Source organism: Dasypus novemcinctus, chromosome 1 (genome assembly GCF_030445035.2).
Source record: "Dasypus novemcinctus isolate mDasNov1 chromosome 1, mDasNov1.1.hap2, whole genome shotgun sequence".
Lineage (NCBI taxonomy): Eukaryota > Metazoa > Chordata > Mammalia > Cingulata > Dasypodidae > Dasypus > Dasypus novemcinctus.
This window is the reverse complement of record NC_080673.1, coordinates 25348009-25371091: the sequence shown is the minus strand read 5'-3', so window position 1 is coordinate 25371091 and position 23083 is coordinate 25348009. Positions and strand designations below refer to the sequence as shown.

Here is a 23083-nt window from a genome sequence, read left to right as displayed (position 1 = left end):
CCGCGGGAGGCCGCATCGCGGGCCCGTCACGGCGTCGGCGCCGGCGGGGCTGAACCCGGAAGTGGCCGAGCCCGCGCGCCCGCCGGCCCCGCCGCCGCCGCCCCGCACTCGGGCCAGCGCGGGAGGCGCGCAGTGGGACGGAGCGCTCTCGGCCGAGCGGGCCATGGCCGCCGGGGCCGCCGCCGCAGGTGGTGGCGCGCGGTGAGGCGAGCGGGGCGCCCCCTTTCCGGGGCGCATGGAACGCGGGTCGGCGGGCGGGCTGTGCCGGCGTCCGCGGCTGGAATGGTGCTGGCGGCGGCGGTCGGTGCCTGCGTTCTGAAGCCCGGGAGGAGCCACAATGGAGACGCCGCCGCTGCCTGCCGCGTGAGTGAGCGGCCGGACGGGCCGGTGCCGTTGCGGAGAAACGCGGGGCTGCGGCGACGCGCCGGCCGCCGCTGGGGCCGCCCGCCCGGTTCCCGCCGGCGGAGGATGCCCGGGGCCGCCGGGGAGCGGGCGCCGGGGGCGGCGGGAGGTGCACGCTGCGGGTCGTGACGGGGCGCGGTTGTCCGCAGTCCCGGGGAGGACGCGGACGGAAACTCAGCCTGGCCGGGCAGTGATTTGAAAACGCGGCTCGGAATTGCCTGGCACGGGTCTTCCCAATCCCGGGCGAAAGGAAGATTCGGGATGGGACTGTGCATGGGGACTCGCCCCATCCTGGGTACAGATACCTCCCTGAAATGCACGCGCTGCTGGTGCCCAGCTTGTCGACCCTTTCCTAGGGGCTAGAGAGAGAGGATGCGCGCAAGTCTGTTGGTAAAAGGAAACTGGAAAGTACCAGGAGGGCGTCTGAAGCAACTGATCTTAGGTTTTTTGCTTCCTCGAATTTCTAACAATATCTGAGGAGCTTTTGCATCACTCTCATTGAGCCGCTGCTTTCTCGGCATGTGACCTCCTTTACCTGGCACTGCAGAAAATTTTATCCAGAAATCAGAGTTATCTTCCGTTTCCTTGGTGCCCTGAGCAAATTAATGGTGTAGTGACCAGCCAGGCACAGGTGTCTTTTTCCTTAGTACCCAAATACAGTTATGATCACGTTCAACAAAATTACTTTCCAGAAATAATTGCTTAAAATTTATGTGGCAAGTATTGCATTGTTCATCACAAGATTAAAAAAAAAAACATTTTAATAAAATTAGACTACCGTTGAAAGGTTTGAAAATTTCAGGTTAGATTTGCTCTCCTGAGTTTAACATTTAGGAAGAAATAAGAGCTCTTTGAATCCGAATTTACCGACTGTAGACAACTCTCAATCTGAAGAACTGTGTGCCTTTTCGTGAGAGCTTATTCTTGGAGCCTTATCATTTTTCATTTAGATTTGGCTAGTGTCACTCCTTGGCAGTTGTACCACACCAGCCTCTTGTAGTTATGGGCAAAATTCCAGCCAAAATATGGATATTTGGTTTGAGCTGAATAGTTTTTTGATATTGAGTCCATTTAGGAGAGCTAATAAGGTCTGGAACTACACAATTTCTAAAAGTGCCTTCCAGAATTTTTAGCTTGAGTGGAACAGGTCATGTGGAATCAAAGGAGTAGATGAAAAGACTCTTGAGTTGACCCTTCTAGCCTGATAGAAGCAGGGGCTCAGTGGCTTCTTAACCGCTGTGGCTTTGACATCTGGTCATGTTCTTTAGCAAGTTCTGGAAGGCTTCTTAGCCTCCAGGAACCGTGGTGAATTGTCAGCATCATGACCACAGTGCTTGGACATTAGGTTTCCATCCAGGCTCAGGGGCACCTAAGACAGGATATGCCACCTGTATGTAGATAACACATAGCAAATAGGATATACCGTGTAGGTATGTTCTCTGTAGTCAACTTGTCCCTTCTTATCAGTTATCTGCAGTCCCTTTTTACTTTTGGAGCAGAGGGAACTAAAGGAAGGAGCAAGGTGATCTTAGAATACAGGTGAAAAGAAGGGTATGAAATAGCGGACTATGGAGGGAAGGAGTAGAGACATAGAATATGATTTAAATCAAAATAATTAAACGTGAAACATTTGCGTGAAAATACTGGTAATTGAATCTAGGGTAGATCATAATTTTGGTGTCCAGTAAAATTCTTTGGTGTTGAGACCCCATCGGTCATGCCAGAACAAGGAGACTCTGAGATATATTGGAAAGCCTGGAATGCCAGCGTGGATGGAAGAATTGTTAAAACTCCTTTCAGTCATGGTTGGCTAAAGTTCCAAGACTTTTTTCATTGTTTCTGTCCATATAATTATAAATATAAATAGGTTTAGTTTCATTTGTCTATCCAGGGTTTGCTATAATTCCAGAGCTTATTATACTGTTATTGCATTCCTGTAGGCCAAAACTTATTTTGTTTTCCTTTTGCCCCCACTCCCATTCATTTGTTTTTCCTTTCACACTGGAACATGGTTGGCGTTCTGAGAAATTCAGGCAGTGTCTTTGGGAAGGAACTTCATCAAGCCCCACTGTGCTAGAGCTGATCTGGGACAGAGGCCAAGGGAAGTTATTGAGAGGGCTCAGCTTTTTAAAAGGTTAGACTTTTAGCCTGAGCTTTAAGGTAAAGAAAGTTGTTTGACCTGGAAGCAAAGTGCCTTGGATGATGTGGTTGGTAGCAGGGACTCAGATCCTTTTTGTGTGTCTATTTATTATTCATTCATTCAGCAAATATTTGAATGCCTGCGTTGGTCTGTTACTGTGTATGTGCTTTTTCTTGTGCTTCCCTTTTCCAGCCAAGTTTACAATGTTCTCAAAACCCACTTTGGCTTGTTAGCTCATTGTCTTGAAGGGATAGCCGTTCTCTCTACCCAGGCTCCCTGCTACCTTTGGGGTGGGCTCAGTGAAATTAGGTTTTTATTTGCTCTGCTCTTTCCACTCCTTGCCTCTAAGTACTTTTTCAACCTTTTAGATTCTCATATTGGCTGTCATTGGACTTTATATCTCTACTTATTGCTTTTGCATCCTTGAGTAAATGTGGCATTTAAGCTTCTGTGGCACTTTGGGGTCTGGGTGATATTAAGACCACGTGGCATTTGCCTCTGAAAGGTGTGCAACTGGAAACTAGATGTAGATTAGTGAACGATTTTGGGGATCAGCTCACACCTCTCGAATGTTTTACACTTTTATAGTAACTGTAAAAGATTTTCACAGTTACTAAATTGAAGGAAGAGTGCAAGGGATGGGACTGATTGCATCCCTTTGACCTCCCCTCACCAAACAGTTTTCTTATTGGCTCCTTTTTCATAAGTGGATTTATTCTCCACAGGACTTTTTTGCTTTTCCTTCATAAAACTAAGCAAACATGCTTCAGATACAACCACATTTTTTTTTTCTGATTGATGATTCCACGTCACTGAAGACTCTCATTGGTGGTATTTAAGCATAGGCAGATAAACATCTTGTCGACTGTGTGCTAAGGGATTTAGGCATCAGAAGATTTGTTAGATTAGAGCAGAGGTTCTCAGATTTTGGATTTCTCTAACCTGTCGCCTTTTTAAAAAAATAATTGGAGCCCAATATAGAATTAACATTTTTTTATTTTGCTAGGTAAAATAATTACTGTTAAAAACAATTATCAACTGCTATCACCATCTTCTGGTGAAAGGACATTTTAATTTCCATCTTCAAATAAAAGAAGAACATATTTCAAACTAAAGAACAGTCCTTAAAAAAAGAATAAATATAATTTTATGAAAATTATATTATCCTCAGTAAAAAGTTCATAGAAGCCTGACGTGTTTGATCCACTGGACCAGATGGTCTTTAATGTTCTCTCTAAGATTCAGTTACTGTGAATTTGGAACCTTACTATGGGTTACCCAATATTTATTTGTCTTTTGTAGCATATTGGATTGTACTCTCATTTTTGTTTATGTAAATTGGGCATCTCTCAGATCACAGTGAAATCTCAGTAATAGGCAAAGATGTTTAAAGCACTTAGGAGCAATAATGGTCCACATGGTAATATTGGAAAGAAGAAATGGATCATTGTGTGTTTGTGTCATGAGGAGAATTTTGAGGTGCATTTTGAGAACTTAAGAAGTGGATTCTGAAAATTGGTAGAATTTATATAGTAGTCTTAGAATTTTCTGATGCTGGGACACCACCTCCATCCCCACCCTACCTTTTTAAAGAAACAAAAACAGAAAAATCAAAGAACACACCCCAAACCACTTGTTTCTAGTTTACATTTTTTAATGCACCTAGAGAATATTTAACAAATAATAGTAAGTGTGCTTTTGTGAAAGTGACTTTAAATTTACTCGTATGTGCCGATTATGGACCTGCACCTGGAGTGTTTATGAAAACCATTTCTTAAGATCAGACCGAAGGCTCTTTCAAGGTGTTAGAATGAAAACTGCCTTTCAAATGCTCTTCTGTAGGATTGTATCAAATTCAAAATATATTTAATAACTTTGGGGCTATCTCAGAAAACAAAACAAAGTTCATTTTTTCCATGGTTGAAACTGATGGTAAAAAAGATATAATATTGATAGTGGTAAGTACTGTGAAAAAAAATGAAGCAGGCAGAATAAGGGGCTAGAGAATCTTGAGGGGCAGGGGACACTGTTTCAGGTAGGGTCAGGGCAGCTCTGATGAGGCGATATCTGAGGAGAGAAGAGGTCGTTAAGGACATTTAGTCAGAGAATAACAAGTACAAAGGCCTTTTTGCTTTCTTTCCCTCCTCATGTAATTTACATGGACAAATCCTCCACCCCCCCACCCAGGAAAGGTGGTGAGTGAGTCCATATACTTTCTGTGTAGTATGCAGTGAACTTTATTACATTGCAGACTTGGCATTTGCGAAAGTATACTTTTGACCAGTTCTTTTCACTGATTGCCTTGAAAAACAAGCCCTTGTTTTCCTTAACAACTCATTTTCCTAGCATCTTTCTTGCTAAATGTGATTCACATAGTTTATTACTTTGTTTCATTTAATCTTGTCAACAATCTTGTAATATTGCTCTCATTTATTTTTTTTTCAGGTGAGGACATAGAGGTTAAATTGCTTTCCCAAGCTCATCAAGAATATAAAAGCTGGGACTCTAAGGAAAAAAGCTGGGGCTCGTCATCCCTTTTTTTCTGATGGCTTACGTGACTTCTCTTCCTTTACTGTTTGTTGACAGTAGCTGTTCCTCACAGACTCAGCCTTCGCCTACTCTTCTTTTCAGTCCACTCTTATCCTCAAGGTTATGGTTCCATCTCCATCTCCATCTCCATCTCCAGCCTGGGCTCTGGATCTGTGCTTCAGTCCTAAATTCTGAGCTTCTTCCAGAATTCTCCCCTCTTAGCTCATCTTGCAAGCTCAGCACATCTAAAATTGAGCTCGTAATCTTTATTCTCAAACTGACTTCCCTTTACAGCTTACTCAGTGGGATAATCATTCTTCTAGTCCCTGACACCCCAAACCTTGAAATTGTCTTTGATTTAGTTCTCTTTCTTTTTCTGCTGTGTCTTATCAGTCCCTGGGCACTGAGAGTCTTGGTTTCTACTGTCCATTCTGACTGCCACTATTCTGATGAACAGATTTTGTCACTTGATACCTGAATTTTTCAGTAGTTTCCTCCTGAACTCTGTATTTTCTCTCCACCATTTAATCCACCTCTACTTTAATTCTGACCTTTCAATATCTTAGGGCCATGTCATATGGTATATCAGAACCAGAGAGTTCAGCCAGGTTGTCACATACCTCTATCATTTAGGTCTGATTTATATGTTCACAATCTTTATGTGCTTTGTCCTCCCACTGTAAATTCTGGTTTCCTACAGGCCAGGATTTGCCCACCTTTTTCCATGATTCTCTAACCTTTTTCCTATGCTTCCATCCTCTTGTCCCCATTTAAAACTGGGGTTTGTCCATGGTCCATTTGGAGCACCATCTCCTTCCCAGAGCCTTCCTTATTATGTACTCCAGCTTATTCCAATTCATTCCTATAGTATTTGCAATCTGTAGTCTATAGTCTTGCACCTTGTAATGAGTTGTGCCATTCCCCGTGGTTTCAGATGTGCCTCCCCTGTTAGATGGTAACTGGAGAAGGATCCCTATTCAGCATTCTTCATATCCCTCACCCTGATTAGTACAGGGCATGCAGGGGGCAGCTAGGCAGTGATTGCATATGATTTATTAACAGCTGTGGTCATGTGGAGTATTGCTAATAATTTTATTTATTTATTTAATATGAAATCTACTATGTTTTCAGGGAATTCTAGTGCCAAAGAAACTGTAAGTCTGGATTTAATAGCGCTGATGATTTTTTTTAGGTGGTACCAGAGAATGAACCCAGGACCTTGTATATGTGAAGTGTGCATTCAACCACTGAGCTACACCTCCTCCACAACTTCTATATGAGTTTTGCAATTAAAAATGAGGAATACCAGTGAAAATCCATAAAAATATATGTCCTCATTTCAGTTTAACCCATCACCTCAACATTTTTCTTCTAAACTTTATATTTAAAACCAGTAGTGTTTAGTGAATATACTGTTCCTGAGCCAAGTAGGTATCTTTGACTTTCATATTGCGTTTCACATTAGATATATTTATTGGACAAAAATTTATTGTGTAAGTAAACAGTCTGAAGCCCTAAGAGGCTAAGTGACTAACCTACTTGGTTGGTATTTGGCATAGGCAGGACTAAAATTCAGGTCACCTGCCCAATTCAGGTCCTCTTCTAGTATTTTTTCATTCAAGAATGTGATAGAAAACGTAGCCCAGACAGTTCAGTTACCAAGTGATGGCAAGTCTAAGGAAAGTGGGAAAAGAAAGGTCAAGAAAATGAGTGATCAGAGACATGGAAATGTTTAAAATAGATCATCTTCTTCCTCCTTTCTGTTTTAGCCCCTCACAAATATCACTCTGACAGTGTTTTGCCAGTTGTTTATAAAATATTCTTTAAAAGATAGATATTGCATAAGATGGTCTTTTACCCTAGTCCCTTTCCTTGTAATAGTCACTGTCAGGGACAAAAAGTGCCTGATTGTGCTGTTTGTCATGTAAGTGGGAGGGAAAAGGAGAGAGAGTGGAGTTGAAGTGAAGCAGAGCTTTTTACAGCTCTATTGTTCTAGTATCAGGGAGCAATTATACTCCAGCTTCCATCAACCTCTCCACCTCAGACATCCTAACACCTCCTCCTGCCAGTGCTTCCCCACACAGTCGTCGCATGAAGCCACACGGCCAGTTCCTGGGGGAGTTTAGGGGTTGTATGTAATACCTCCCTCTGTCCTCCCATAGGTTCAGCACTCTGGTTTTTAACTGCTAACTCATTTTAGCAAAAGTGGGCATTCCCAGCATTTTTAGGTGTTTTCCTTTCTACTGTGGGAAATCAGAAAAATAACTTCTAACAACATATGTATTAAAACTAATGTGTTGTGGCATCATTATTATGTTGTCTGTAAGGTATTCCGTGAGTGAGTTGATGCAGGATAGGTGGTTTTCATCTCACAAGATGTTTTGTATTGAATTCTAAGGATCTACATACCAAAGGTATAATCTGAGTTCTTACATGTCTATAGGGCTGCCATTCACATTTTTTCCTTAATACCTCTATTTAGTTGATGATATGGCCATATGTTTGTCTATTATAGTTAGAATACTGGTTCTGTCCCTAAAAAGATTTTAAATTCCAGACACTTGAAGAAAATTTGCAGAACATGTCTCTTTGCCTTTAGTTAATTGCAAAACCCGAAACCACAACCCTACCACAAACCAAAACATATTTCCAAAGGAGAAAACCCTCTACTTTCATAGCCTCTAAGTATTATTGTAGCTATTTGGGTGAGATGAAGAATCTGAAAGTGTTTTGGGGGGTAACTATAGCGTAACATAAATATTAGTTAAAATATTGGTTATGGTTGACTCTCTAATATCTTGGACTTGTGTGTGAGAGCAGTGTTAGGATACCAGCTCCTTCAATCCTAGTTTAGCTGAGAAGGCAGCATAGAAAACTGGAGAAATATTATAAAGTAATGAGAAACTTCAAAGCAGTGAAGCACGGATGGTGACTTTGAAAACAACAGCTGTTGACATGAACTTGGCAGAAATATGTGAGCAATGGTGGGTGACTCATTGCAAGCAGGGGAGTCTTGCAGCTTTTGAGGTGAACAGGCAGAGGGAAGAGCAGATATGGTGGCCACCCAGAGGCCAAATATTTATGTCCTGCATGTGAAAATCTCCTCGGTTCCCTGTTAAATTTTGTAGCTGCATCACTCACATGAACTGTAGCATTGTTTCTACCAGAAAACCCTAGAAATCTAAACACCCCATATTTTCTAAAGTGCCTGTTCTAAACCTGGGATAGGGAGGTAAGTGTGGTGGGGCATACTATATCTCCTTTTGTTGTTGTTTTAAATCATATCTGGCTTCCTTCCACCACTACTCCTGTAGGTGCTGTCATTCTGATATAGCCAGTCCTAAAAAGGGCCTGCCTGAATCTTCTAGGTGAGGAGGGGTGGTTAGTTACTTGGGTGATTCTTTTTTTTTTTTAAGATTTATTTATTTATTTATCTCCCCTTCCCCCCCCCACCCCGGTTGTCTGTTCTCTGTGTCTATTTGCTGCGTGTTCTTCTTTGTCCGCTCTGCTGTCAGCGGCACAGGAATCTGTGTTTCTTTTTGTTGCGTCATCTTGCTGTGTCAGCTCTCCGTGTGGGTGGCGCCATTCCTGGGCAGGCTGCACTTTCTTTCGTGCTGGGCAGCTCTCCTTACGGGTGCACTCCTTGCGCATGGGGCTCCCCTACGCGGGGGACACCCCTTCGTGGCAGGGCACTCCTTGCACACATCAGTACTGCGCTTGGGCCAGCTCCACGCGGGTCAAGGAGGCCCGGGGTTTGAACCGCGGACCTACTTGGGTGATTCTGATCCTTGTGTTTTCCCTATGTTGAAAATCACTATTCGAAAGCAAGTAATATAAATCTGAAGAAATTATACCTCATTTCCAAGGTTTCCTCGGAATTGTTGCGGCAGGTTTAAAACTTTGCTGGCTGTAGAATCTTGAGTATTCGAAGGAGACAGCCCCGTTAGAGCTTTATTTTCTTCCTTTCTGAGAATCAGTTAAGTCAGTGGTGTATTCTTAGGCAAAGTCAGAATGTCACCTTGTCTGAGAGGCTACCCTTGCCCACCGCAGGGACTTTGCAGAAGAGTCAGTCATTGAAAGAAGGCTTTAGGATTATCTATTGTAAAGCATACCAGTGTACCGAAGCCCAAACCCTTTGAAATTATGTTAGAGTGTTCTTTCCTAACAGTAAGCTATTGGGTGATTCTAAGACTTGTCATAATGTGTAGTAGAGCTGGGAAAACTTAAAGAAGAATCTTGAAAAAGTATCTTCTCCAGATATTTAAGAAAAGACAGTTCTCAGAATGAGAAGTTTTTGGTAGTAGGCTAGCTCTTTGCTTCTTAAAGAAAGCAGGGAGAAAGTGTAACAACTCTGGACTTCATGGTATAACTTAAGGGGTAAACCTTTACTTTCACTTCCTGCTTGTTCTTAGTATCCGTACGTGTTTTACATCTATAGTTTTAGACATGGTGCGTCATTTTCTGTTAACTCAGTTCTGCTTCTGAATGACAGACTGTCTAACACAAAGCCACATAGGAAATGGAAAATTATGGAAAGGGCATTAGTGTTGAAAATAGACCTTTGCAGCAGGGGTGCTGTATTTGCAAGTGGCTCTCAGTACAGAGAACACTTTTTTAAAAATTCAGTGTTTTACTTATTCCACTAAGCCTTTTGAGTGAAGTCTTTTCTTTGTAGAATTTCTGGTCCCTAATGTGTTTTCCCTGCCCTAGAAAGGAGTACATCAGAAAAAACAGGAGCTGAAAATAGCTTTAAGGAAGCACCAGTGTGGACATTGATTATTGTATGGTTGCTGTTTTAAAGTTAATCCTCTAGTGCAGGGAGTTTGCAATCCTAATTTCTTAAGCAAATATAAACACTCTTGATTCTTAAATAAGGATGCTCTTTCCAGGACAGAGCTGCTTTCGTTTCCACTGTGAGCACTGAAAAGTCTTCTCTGATAGTTTTGCCAGTCTTTAGTATAATATTTTTCCTTTCTGTTTGCATCCTCTAGATTATTAAACTGGAAGCAGGTGTCGGTAACTATATTAACTTGTTTTATATGTGGACATTGTTAAAAATTGAGAAAGCTTGCATAGACTGCTTATATCTATGTAATTCCTCTTTTTCTACTGTTTTCTTTATGATAGGATTGTGAGAAATGGCATTATGAAAATTCCTGTTTTACACTGGGAAGTGCTTCCTCAGCTGCTTCCTTCAGATCTGGATGTTCTTCCATCTTTTGTCTTCTGGACTCACCAGCTCTTTCCATTTTTTCGGACCAGGAGTAACTCATCCTTTGCACGAGGCCCCCAAGACTCCAGGGAATAGAGCGTACCCTCCCATAACCCACTTTATGTGCGAACTTTGTCACTGGGGCAGTGCCTTGGCCTTCTTCATTTATAAGACTCCTTGAAATAGTCTTAAGAAGAGGGGAAGCAGGACTCCTGTCTACTGCTGGGCAAGCCCTTGAGGAATCTGGTGTTTCACCTAATGTTGGTTCTGGGGACGGGGTGAAGAGCAGGGATGACTTACATGATTGATGTTGGAGATTACCACAGTGTAGTCTGTGGCTATCTTCTCTTTTCAGTCTGCATTTATTCTTAGTGACCAGTTTCAAGATTTTGTGTACCAGTCATGTATCTAGTGATTCCCAAGTTTGTGTATGCAGCTAGACCTTTCTGTCCAACTCTAGCCTTGAATAACCAACTGCTGATTTGACATCTTCACTTCGATGTTTGATCTTAAAATCAACGTGTATAAAAACTGGGCTCTTAATGTTCCTCCCCCAGACCAGTTCCATTTGCAGGCTTCCCGAGGTCGGTTAATGGAAACTCAGTCCTTCCAGTTGCTTGGGCCCCAAAAGTTGGGACCATTTACTTCCTTTGATGTCTCACATCCATTTTGTCAGCAAAACCTGTTGGCTGTACCTTCACAGTATATCCAGAACTCAGCTAATTCGATCGCCTTCACTTTCCTACCCTCCTCTGAGTCACTGTCAAATCTCACTGGATTACTGCACTCATATGCTGAAGAGTATCCACCTTTCCATCTTTGACCCCTACAGACTATTCTTAACCAGGAGCCAAAGTGGTCTTTTTAAAGCATAAGTCACATCGTGTTACCCTTCTGAAATGCCTCCCCGTTTCACCCAGGGTAACAGGCCGATGCTTTGCAGCGTCCTTCGGGGCCCTGGGTGATATGTAACCTCAGGCCTCCTTCCTCCTCGCTTTGTTTTGGCCACTCTGGTCTCACAGATCCTGGAACACACCAGGCACTTAGTAGCGCTTCCTTCTCTGGACGTTCTTCCAGATATGTACTTGGATAACTCCTTCACCTCTTTAATCATTGTTCAATTTTGAATTCTTCTTCCTTCCCTGATCACCTTATTTAAGATTATAAATTACACACCTTTACCACCATTGCCTCACACACCTGACTTTCTTTGCCCTGCCCGACTTACTCTTTCTTCCATGCACTCTTTTTCTAATATGCCATCTCCTTTATCGATTTGTTGTATTTATTGTCTCTCCCCTCCCAGCTCCACCACTAGACTCCAGATGCTGTGAGGGCAAGGATCTTTGTTTTGTCCACTGACAGGTTTCCAGCTCCTAGAATAGTACTTGGAAAGTGGTTGGCCCTCAAAATTTTTGCTGATTGAATTAATGAAGGACGATATTTAAAAAATGAATCATCTTTTCAGAAATGGTTCAGGAGAGGAAGAGGTGTGAAGAGAAATGTAGCAATAAATAATGATGTCTTCCTTCTGTTCTTTGTGTGATATGTATATGTACACTTATAAGTGTGATAATTTTTAGGTTTAATTCGGTACCCTGATTTTTTTTTTTACCTAATAGCTTTTTTGAAGTATGATTTTCATCCCTTCAAATTCACCCACTATAATTGTACAGTCCAGTGATTTTTAGTAAATTTAAGGAGTTGTGTAACCATCATGCCACAAAGTTCCCTAGTGGTCATTTTCAGATCCCTACTCCCACTGTAGTTTCCTGATTTTACTCATTAATTTTTTATACCCAAGTCTTGAAAGGACAGTGCAAAATTTTAAAAGTTAAACATGAGGTTAAATATCCATTGCTTAATATGTAAGAAGTGGTACTAACTGATTAAAAGCATGAGATCAAAAGTCAGTTTGGCTGCACTCTTGCACAACTGTACCACTTTCCATGTTACCTATACTGTTTTTGCCTCAGTTTTTTCATCTGTTAATGCAGATAATAATAATTCAGTAGAGTTGAGGTGAAGATTAACCAAATAATGAAACAAACCACTTAGCACAGTGGCTGCTGTGTAGTAAGTACTCAATAATCATTATTGAACATGGTTTATTTCTTGTTAGAGTAGGTCCAAAACATAGGGTGTAAATATCTTTGCCAGGTGGAGAGCAAAATTTAGTCAGATTCTAAGTTTCTGAAGTTTGTGTAAAATATTTTGCGCTAGTATTGATTTGTAAATAATGTATGACTCTAGCAGATTGTAAAAGCAAGCTAATTTCCAAAAGAGGTGATCATTTCATAGTATTTGTATTTGGAGGTATCTGCTAACTGCCTTTACTGAATTTTCTGTGCTTATCTTTTATAGTTGACACCAGAGAGGTGACTACCCACTTTTTATTTTGAAACTATTGTGATCATTAGAAAGTTTTCTGAGTTGTGTTTCAGTCTTACACTGGGTATACTGTGAAATTTCTTCCACATGAGGGGGGTGGAAATATTTCTTTGTACCATTTTTAGCCTGATAAGCCTGAACTAAATTATCTTTAATAAGGCCTTTCCTTTTTTTTTTTGTTCTTCTCTCTTATGTACAGATGCACAAAGCAGGGTCATCAGAAGCCTCTCGATTCAAAAGATGATAATACTGAAAAACACTGCCCGGTGACAGTGAATCCTTGGCATATGAAGAAAGCTTTTAAGGTCATGAACGAATTAAGAAGGTATCAGTATATTAATGTTTATGTAACTTTGGGTCTCTGCCCTTTACTTTCATTTGTTTACACTGAATAGCCACCTTGTATCCTCATTGTTTGTTTGATACAAAGAACATTTTGGCAGCTTTTTAAAGAAAGGAAGAGCACAAGTAATTTATAAAAAATGTGCTTGGTGTGGGGCTGCTCTATCCACATGTGGCCACTGAGCATGTGAAATGTGGCTAGTCCAAATTGAGATGTTTCGTAAATGGAAAATATGCGCCAGATTTCAAAGACTTAATACAAAAAAAGAATATAAAGTGTTTTATTAATAATTTTTAAGAAGATTTGATAATGTTAAGATGACAACATTTGGGATACTTTTTGTTTGATAAAATATATTAAAATTAATTTTACTCCCCATCTTTTACTGTAACTCTTAAATTTGTAACTTGTAAATTTGTATAGGTGGCTCACATTTGTAATGGACAGCTCTAGTCTAGACTTCTAATTTAACACTGCAAATAATATGGAAAGAAAACTTTTGGCTGGGAAAAATGTAACTTTTTTTGGTGGTGGCGGTGGTGGTAGTTTGGGGAAGTAGTGGCATACTCCATTGCTAGGTAATTCTCAAGGGTGTTAAGAGCCACTGCAATGAAAAGAGTCAGTTTAACAGTTGATTGAAAAATGAGTAGCTTTTTTTTTTTTTTAATGAAAAGGCCAGTGTATGTATCAACAGTCTTGGTTTTGTTTTCTTAGCACTTTATGAAAGACATTTATTTTTCTTCTCACTTCCTTTGTGACAGTATTCCACACATATCTTCCTGAAATGCTGAAAGCTTGAGTTAGAATGGAGTGGCTTAACTTTTCCCTTCACATCTCTGTTCTGTGTATTCCTAAAACTCTACTCTAATTTAGGGCCATCATCTTTCCATTTATTTGATCATTTCTTCTTAAATTAAAGACTCGATAAATATTTATCTACTAGGTGCTGGGGATACAGTGGGGAGCAAAGACAGTCATGGTTGCTCCCCTCATGGGGCTTATGGTTGATGGCAGGAAAAAGGCATTAATCAAACAATCACACAAATAACTGTACATTTTAATGGTAATAAGTGCAGTAGGGGAGAGCTGCCTGGTACAGTGAAGGTGGACCACAGTGGTCAGAGAAGGCTTCCCTAAGAAAAAAGGAATAGGGAAGTGGACTTGGCCCAGTGGTTAGGGCGTCTGCCTACCACATGGGAGGTCCGCGGTTCAAACCCCGGGCCTCCGTGACCCGTGTGCAGCTGGCCCATGCGCAGTGCTAATGCACACAAGGAGTGCCCTGCTCCATGTAGGGGAGCCCCACGCTCAAGGAGTGCACCCTGTAAGGAGAGCTGTCCAGTGCAAAAGAAAGTGCAGCCTGCCCAGGAATGGCGCTGCACACATGGAGAGCAGACACAACAAGATGACGCAACAAAAAGAAACAGATTCCTGGTGCCACTGATAAGGGTAGAAGTGGTCACAGAAGAACACGCAGTGAATGGACACGAAGAGTAGACAACGGGGGGGGGGAGGGGAAGGAGAGAGAAATAAAAAAATAAATCTTTAAAGAAAAAAGAATAATTGTGCTGAGATCTGAAAGTAATAGAGGTAAGGAGAGAAAGTTAGAATGGAGGTGGGAGAGATGAGGGAACAGTGTTCCAGCATGGGGAACAGCAGTGCCAAAGTCTTGTGGTGGGAGAGCCGGCCTCACCGGAGGAACTAAAAGGCTGGCTAGAGTGCAGATGGCCAGGGGAAAACAGCGCAAGGAGGCTTGGAGGGGTAGCGGAGAGCCAGCCTACTTAGGGCCTTAAATGTTTTGGTGTTTATCGGGAGTTGCCATGGGAAGAACCCATTGGAGGGTTTTAAGCAGGGATGTGACATCAGATTTATATTTTGAGAGGAGCATACTGGCTACTGGTTGAAAGTGGGGTTGGAGAGGGACAAGAGAAAGTTGAACCGAATATTGGATTATTTGATTTGCTTCTTAGTACTACTTATCTGACAACATTTGAAAAGTATAGGCTTTCATCTTTTCTTGGGGAGAATATATAGCTGAGATAATCCAACAGGTCTGGCCGTGCTGTTTTAGTTTTTTAATTCTCTTGTGAAAGCACTATTAGAATGTAAAATGCAGTTAGTTATTAATTAGAACTGAAAAAAAATAGTCTGGTTATTTTAAGACAGATGTCTTTAATGACTTTTCTTTTTGAAAAGGCAATAAAGACTGACTTTGAAAAACAAAGTCATAGTAGGGAAGTTGTAGTTTACAGAAAAATCAAGCAGCAAATACAGAATTCCCCTATACCCTCCTCACACATGCATTTTTTGTTATAAATGATGAAACATTATTATTATTATTATTTTTAAGATTTATTTTATTTATTTCTCTCCCCTTCTCCCCTCTGCCCCAGTTGTCTGTTCTTTGCATGCATTTGCTGCGTGTTCTTCTTTTTGTCTGCTTCTGTTGTCAGCGGCACAGGAATCTGTGTTTCTTCTTGTTGCGTCATCTTGCTGCGTCAGCTCTCCGTGTGTGCAGTGCCATTCAATATTATTATAATTATGCTATTAATTGTAATCAGTAGTTTACCTTGGGGTTGTTTGTTTTGTACAGTCATGAGTTTTTTAAAAAAATTAGTGTCATTCATACAATGTAAAAAATTAGTGTCATACATACAACCTGAAATTTCCCCTTTTAACCTTCATATATGTAATTCAGTACTGTTAATTACATTCCTACATCTTGTGCTGCCATCACCAAAACTGTCCATCACCCAAACCTAAAGGCTATACCAATTAAGTATTAACTTCCTCTTCCCCGCCTCCACTCCAGCCCCTGGTAATTCTTTATTCTATCACTTTGCTTATTTCAATTATTTCATGTCGGTGAGATCCTACAATATTTGTCCTTTTCGCTTGATTTATTTCCCTCAAGCTGATGTCTTCAAGGCTCATGCTTGTTAGATAAGTCAATACCTCATTCCTTTTTACAGATGAATAATAGTCTGTTGTGTGTGTATACCACACTTTATCCATTCCTCAGATGATGAACACTTGGGTTGCTTCCATCTTCTGGCAATTTTGAATAACGCTGCTGTGAATATTGGTGTGCAGATATCTTTTTGGGTCCCTGCTTGAAAGAATGACTTCACATTTCCCACCCAACTCTTGTAGGTCATGGATAGTCTTGGCTTCCTACTTGGGTTTGGGGGTGGGTCTTTTGACCCGGGCTTGACTCAGTAAACTGCAGGGAAGGTGACACCTCATTTTCTCTCCCCTGAAGTGAATGACAAGAGTTTTGAGACACTCTGTGGCCTCCCACCAATTGTTTTGCTTCTTTAGATTTAATTATAAAATGAGAGTGAGCAGGATGGTATTTAAGGTTTCTTGTTACTCTGACATTTTCTGAGCCTGTGAGATTTTTTTCCTTGCTTACTTGTAAGTCTCGCAGTATTCTTGCCTCTTCCTAGGGATTATTTAGCTCTAGCTTTTCTGCTCCTATTTGCCAGGTTTGGCGTGTGAACTACATACCAGCAAAATAGTACCACCTTGTTTTTTTGTGCTGTACCATTTCAGGAGATAGTGTCTCACTAGACTGGTAGTTGATGCTGGTTTTGAGAACAAAGAATGACCTTTGAGTAGCCAGAGTGTTGGCTGCCTGGTCGATAACCAGGATTGTTTTAATGAAGCCATAAACTGTCAGTGTTTTTAAAAATGGACTGTCTTTTGGGTTCATCAGAATCTTTTTTTTTTTTTTAATGTTAGTCTCTTCCTCTTTATCCCTTATAGCCCATTTGAGTAATTCTTTAAAATTAAAAAAATCTACGAAGAGGCCTACTCCTTACGGAGCTGGAAATCATTAATTATTTCCTGTCCTTGCACCAGTTTCCTGCTGCCAGGAAAGGGTAGCTGAGAGTGGTTTCCTGACTTCTGGGAAGGGAGAACTTCTTTGTTCTCACCGCTTTGCTCTTTGGCTGTAGGTGGTAAAATACCAGCTATATGCTAGATGGTGTTTTATGTACCTTTGGCTGATGGAAGCTGAAATTTTAGTATAAGTCACTTGTCTTTGAACTACGATTGGTCTCAGGTGTGGTTGGAATGGGTGTAGGGGACAGGAACTTTTTAAAGGTTTAAGGTATAGAATTCAGATTGCTCTATAGTAAAGAAACTTAGCATTTTCTTTTATTATTATTATTATTATTATTATTATTATTTTAAACAGGAGGCCCAGAGGCCTAGGTCTATATCCTAGCCCAGTGTGGGCTTGTAGAATTTAAAAGTATTTGGTTTAACATTAAAATTTCCAATTAAACCCAGCAGTTACTTCTTTACCAAGTATTTGTAAGCAACTGCTGCGCTCCTGAAGCAGTTAGTAGGCCCAAAAGGCTGTGAGTGATCCAAATACAGTATTAGGCTTGGCCAAAGCCCTTCAAGTGTTTTGAGAGCTTCAGGGAAGTGTTCAGAGAAGAGGATGAGGTGGTGGAAGATTGTGTGAAAAGTGGAGGTGCTGAGAAGGATTCTCACAGGATTCATTCGCAACAGCCGGCAGAACTGGCCTTCGCCTGGGCCTTGAAGAAAGTGCAGTAGGATTTAGATAGGGGAGGGGAGAGGGAAGCCGGTTCCTGGTTTGGATAATTGCACAAGCTCTAGGGAAGGGATAAACATAACCTGTTTGCATAAAGGCCTCATGTTAGGGAGTCTGTAGAAAAAGTTAGGAAATGGGAGAAGGATAGTAGCGTGGCAGTATTAAAAAGTGGGAGAAGGATAGTAGCGTGGCAGTATTAAATATGATGATGAATTTGGACTTAATTCTTTGGACAGTGGGAATTGGTAAAGGTTTTTGAGAAAAGGGAGTACAGCATTGTAAGATTAATGATGTTGGAGAAACAGTCTGGCAGAGATGTAAAAGGCCGGATCTAGTGTAGTCATAAATCTAACTCAGCTCTTAACTTTAAATTTTCCAAGCGTGGTAGGGGATGTGTTCAAAACACCAATATTTGCAAAAGCAAACCAGTAGATCTTTACAGAGGATTTATTATGTGTAACACTTAGTGTTGGGTTTACCTGGGGAGACAAAGAAGCAGCTTTATCCCAGACTGAAGTTTTATTGAGAAAATTAGACTTCAGGCTTTTTGAGATGATCAAATAAGAACTGTCAACAGGTAGCATTTTAGCCTTTATATAAATTTGAAAGACTGCTTTTTCTTTAAAAGTTTCAAAGAATATCAGTTGAGCCCACCGTGTTTAGTTTTGTATTTGTTTAGAACAGGGGTTCTTAGCAAGGGATCAATGAGCTTGAATCTTTAAATTTAAAAAAAAAAAAAGATATTTCTTGTGGGAGTGTGTTGGTGTGGTGTGATATATTTATTAAACAATGGACAGTATAGTGTGGACTTAGGAAGGGGTCCATGGTTTTCATCTGACTGGCAAAGGAATCTGTAGAACAAAACAGGTTAAGAACTGCAGGTTTAGAAGGTAGGTAATTTTGATCCTTAAATTACATTTAGAAGTTGGATCTTTTCTGTAAGGGTAAATCATGAAGCAATTTAAATATTCACTTACATGTTACACACAAGCCGTAGTTCAGTTATATAGCAGTTCTTACTTTCCAGAAGATATTTAAACAAAACGACCTGAAGCTGTCTCTTATTGGAATGGTTATTGTATTCCCCTTTGGGACTTTTAGACATCAGGGACCCGGATTACTACTCAGATTAAATTATTGTGTGTATATGAAAAACTTGAGTTCTGGCTATTCTTTGGTTATTTGTACTTTGTTGCTTAGATGGCAAGTAATTTAAACAACAGATTAGCTTTAAGTGAGTTTGCTTTTCTCTTCATAGTTTTACATCACTGTTTTAAAAAGGGATTTTAGAAAGATACATAATGTTTTTTGTTTTTTGTTTTTGGTTATTGCACTAACCTATATATTTTATTTCTGTAATAGCATATTGTCAGGTTCTTCCTATTGTGCTAGAGTAAAATATGAAACATTCTTTGAAGGACAGAGCAGTTGGGAAGATCCGTCAAATAAAGCAGACTTCTTTATTGAACAAAGTTTGAAGCCTACAGTCTCATTTAACTTTAATCTTCCACAGTATTTCTTAAGCACTTGTGATTGATTTCTTTTTAAGTGGTCTTTTTTGAGCATGGATAGAATCATTAAATATGTGAAGAAAAGAATGGATACTAGTAAATGAATTTATTAAACCAGCCTCATTTTCTTCTTCCGTGCCTCAGCATTACTAAACAAACACCTACCAAATTTGAGTCACCATGCTACTTTAGTTGGCCTTCAGTACCTTTCTTAAATCAGAAAATTTACTTACTTTGGTGATTTTTTAAAAAGTTATTAATAGCCAAGAATATCTCTCATGATTTATTTCAACTTAAAAAAAAAACTTTTGGGGACGCGGACATGGCTCAACTGATCGAGTGTCTGCCTACTATATGGAGGGTCCAGGGTTTGATCCCCAGGGCCTCCTGACCCATGTGGTGAGCTGGCCCATGCACAGTGCTGCCGCACGCAAGGAGTGCCCTGCCACATGGACGCCCCCGCGTAGGGATACCCCAAGCGCAAGGAGTGCACCCCACAAGGAGAGCTGCCCTGTGTGAATAAAACTGCATCCCGCCCAGGAGTGGCACCACACGCATGGAGAGCTGACACAGCAAGATGACACAACAAAAAAGAGATGCTGGATGATGCAAGCAGACACAGAATCACACACAGCGAATGGGACACAGAGAGCAGACAATGGGCGGGGAAGGGGAGAGAAATAAATAAAAGTAAATCTTAAAAAGCCAAACTTTTAATGGGGAAGCTTTCTTTGTACATATTCTACATTTTTGTTTTTGTAGTCATGATTTGCACCCACACATTCAGAAACTCATCTTTGTATTACTGTTTCTTCCTCTGAAATCCTTTAGCCTTCTCATTGCTTTACTCTGCCTGCTCCCCAGCATCTCTTCCCTGTCTCTAATCCTCCTTCACTCTTCTCCTAATTATTCTTTTCAACTTTTTCTTCTCTCAACTGTGACAAGGTTTTCTTGCAAGTCTATATGTTACCTTACCTTCTCTTCAGATATATACAGTTATCATGTGTATTAGTCAGCCAAAGAGGTGCTGATGCAAAATACGAGAAATTGGTTTTTATAAAGGGTATTTATTTGGGGTAGGAGCTTACAGATACAAGACCATAAAGCAGAGGTTACTTCTCTCACCAAAGTCTTTTGCCACATGTTGGAACAAGATGGCTGCCAACATCTGCCAGGGCTCAGGCTTCCTGGGTTCCTCTCTTCCCAGGGCTCATTTCTATGTGGCTCAGTTCCTCCGTTTTCTCTACTGTAGACTATGAGTCTGTCTAGGCTTTGCCTCTCTCTGCAAGACCAGCTATAGACTATCAGGCAACTGGCTCTGTCTCTCTCCCTGGGGCTCGATTCTCTCCAGGCTCAGCTGCTCTGCTCCTGTGTGTGCTCACTTCCCAGGCTCCAGCTCAAAATTCCCAACTCTGTCTTTTGCTCTGTCTTTTATCTGTGAATCCCCACCCCATGCCGTACTGACATGGCCCCATCAAAACTCTAACCATAATTTAATTAAGTAAAAGTGAAACTTCAGACAGACCAGTTTACAAACATAATCCAATATCTATTTTTGGAATTCATAAACAATATCAGACTGCTACATCATGCTCTCCCCTTTTTAAATTTTTATTTCTCTCCCCTTCCCCATCCTCCCTTGTCTGCTCTCTGTCCATTGTCCATGTATTCTTCTGTGTCCACTCGCATTCTTGTCAGCATCACTGGGAATCTTTGTCTCTTGTAGCATCTTGCTGCGTCAGCTCTCTGTGTGTGCGGCACCACTCCTGGGCAGGCTGCGATTTTTTCGCATGGGGCGGCTCTCCTTGAGGGGTGCACTCCTTGCGCGTGGGGCTCCCCTACGTGGGGGACACCCCTAGGTGGCATGGCAGTCCTTGTGCGCATCAGCACTGCGCATGGGCCAGCTCACCACACAGGTCAGTAGGCCCTGGGTTAGAACCCTGGACCTCCCATATGGTAGGTGGACGCTTTATCAGTTAAGCCACATCTGCTTTCCCCCAGAATCTTTTTTATAGCTCTATTTTGTTTGTGATTTTTTCACTGTCATCCTGCTATCTCAATACTATCTGAAAATAATGATAGATTCTCTATTTCTGAGATCCTTTATTAGTTTAAAGCAGTTTCTAAATCACTGACTAGTAATTTCACCTATGACTTTCAAGTTGAGTGTCATTTCTTCCTGCTTTCCTCTTGGACAGTCTCAGCCGGTATAAGTCTGTTGAGGGAACTAATGTTTTTAGGACTCTGATTGTGGTAGTAAAACTTATTAAACCCAGTATCTTGGTTTTTCCTGTATTTAAATGCCACAGAAATTCAAAGGTGCTACCTATGGGTGCTACCTACTATCATGATTTTCAGAAGGAAAAGGAAGATAGCATGAACACTGTGTTGTTCTGTTGCTCGTCCAGGTTATTGACATTCTAGCCAGGTTGCATCTTCCTTGTCTATTAAATGACGTTGCCAGTTATAGGAGGTTGGATTAAATATGATGAATTTAAATTGACTCTCAAGAAGGCGTTTACCTTTAAATCAGTTCATTTCCCTATCCTACCTCCCTCTGGTTTCTTTTTATGCCTTGCTCTTGTTTCTTTCTTCTAACACCTGATACTCTTTTTCCTGATTTTCCACAGTTCCTCATCTGCTTCAGGTCTCCGTGCCACAGCCCATACTGTTCTCTCTGCTTGGTGTTCTTATGTTCTTTCTAGATTCCCATCGTGTGATTTGTGTTTGCCCAGTGGTCTCTGGCTAACAACTAATCTTACCAGTCTGGCACCTTAAGTATTATTTCTGATTCTCTATGTGGCAGGAAGAATCTCCAGATTTCCCTGGTGCTTGAGGAAAAGAGACACTTTCTGCATGTTTGATGAATTAATGAATAAATGCAGACTTTACTAAGTAACTTAAAAATTCCATTCTGCAATCCTTTTCCTTATTAAGTTGCAAACAATAGGAATATAAACTCAGCAACTCACCTTGCAAGACTCTGGGCCTGGGCTGCTAAAACAAGTTTTTCTTACTTATATTGCCATCTTATTATCCTTAGCCCTCTCTACCTCACCCAAAAGTCATTTACCTTCTTGTAAGCATGCATATTTGGAAAGAGGTAAGGACCAGAAGACTAGTTGAAAGATAGGAAGATTTTTCTGATCTCTTGATTTCATATGCCATTTTAATTATGTGATGGCTGGAGAAAAAAAGATTTTTTGAACACTAAAATTAAATATGTTCTTGATTTGTATATGTAGCCCTCAAAGTCAATGTGACCTGACCCAGGTTGTGCCTACATAATATTTTGGCACTGTTTTAACCTTATTAGTTAACTAGCATGAACTAATAAACCAGGAGGCTGAGCTAATTACGTGACAGCTAGCATGTGCTATGCTAGAAGGATGGGATCACTGAGTAATTGTAATTGAGGCTGAATATAATTAATTATGATTTTGAGGTATTCAAGTGTAATTCCACTTAAGTTCCATCATGAAATTGGAACACTAGAAAGGATTCTGACAAAAGGAGAATTGGCATAAAGATGCACTTGGCTCATGTTTGAATTATGCCCAAATTCCCTGGCCACAATAGAAAAATCTGGATGGCCCTCTTCTAGAGAGACTGCGAACTCTGCTGACATTGGTCTCACTCCCACCTGTCTTCGCTTCCTCCCTTTTCTCTCTCTACTCTTACCATTCCACAGTTCCCCGTTGTGCTCCCCCACTTCCGGTGTCCACGTCACAGCCCAGACTCTTCTCTTTGCTTGGATTCTCTTGTTCCTTCTAGATCCTAACTCTTTCTTGTTTTTAGAACTCAGCTTTAATGTCAGCAGCTGAAGGAAGGCTTTTCTGACCGCCAGTCTGAATTAGGTGTTATTTATTATGGTGCTTTCCGTTTTATTCTTTAATTGTTGCCTTGACAGTTTTTTCCACTAGCCTCCTTAAGGGCTCTGCTTTGTCGAATGAGTAAATAAACTTTATTTGAATTTTCTAAATATTTTGTAGAG

The 23083-nt window shown here is 40.9% G+C and overlaps 1 protein-coding gene across 2 annotated transcripts in view; it reads left to right on the top strand.

Moving 5' to 3' along the window:
- The first annotated feature begins 60 nt into the window (after window positions 1-60).
- The window catches only part of KLHL2 (kelch like family member 2), a 145512-nt gene continuing 122489 nt past the window's right edge, over window positions 61-23083 (top strand). The window contains exons 1-2 of one of the 2 annotated variants that reach the window (XM_058275240.2): window positions 61-363; window positions 12874-12999. In XM_058275240.2, coding sequence (XP_058131223.1) covers window positions 338-363; window positions 12874-12999 — 152 coding nt within the window. In that variant the 5' untranslated portion in view covers window positions 61-337. The remainder of the gene's footprint in view (window positions 364-12873; window positions 13000-23083) is intronic. The other variant, XM_071214221.1, reaches the window with a different exon arrangement.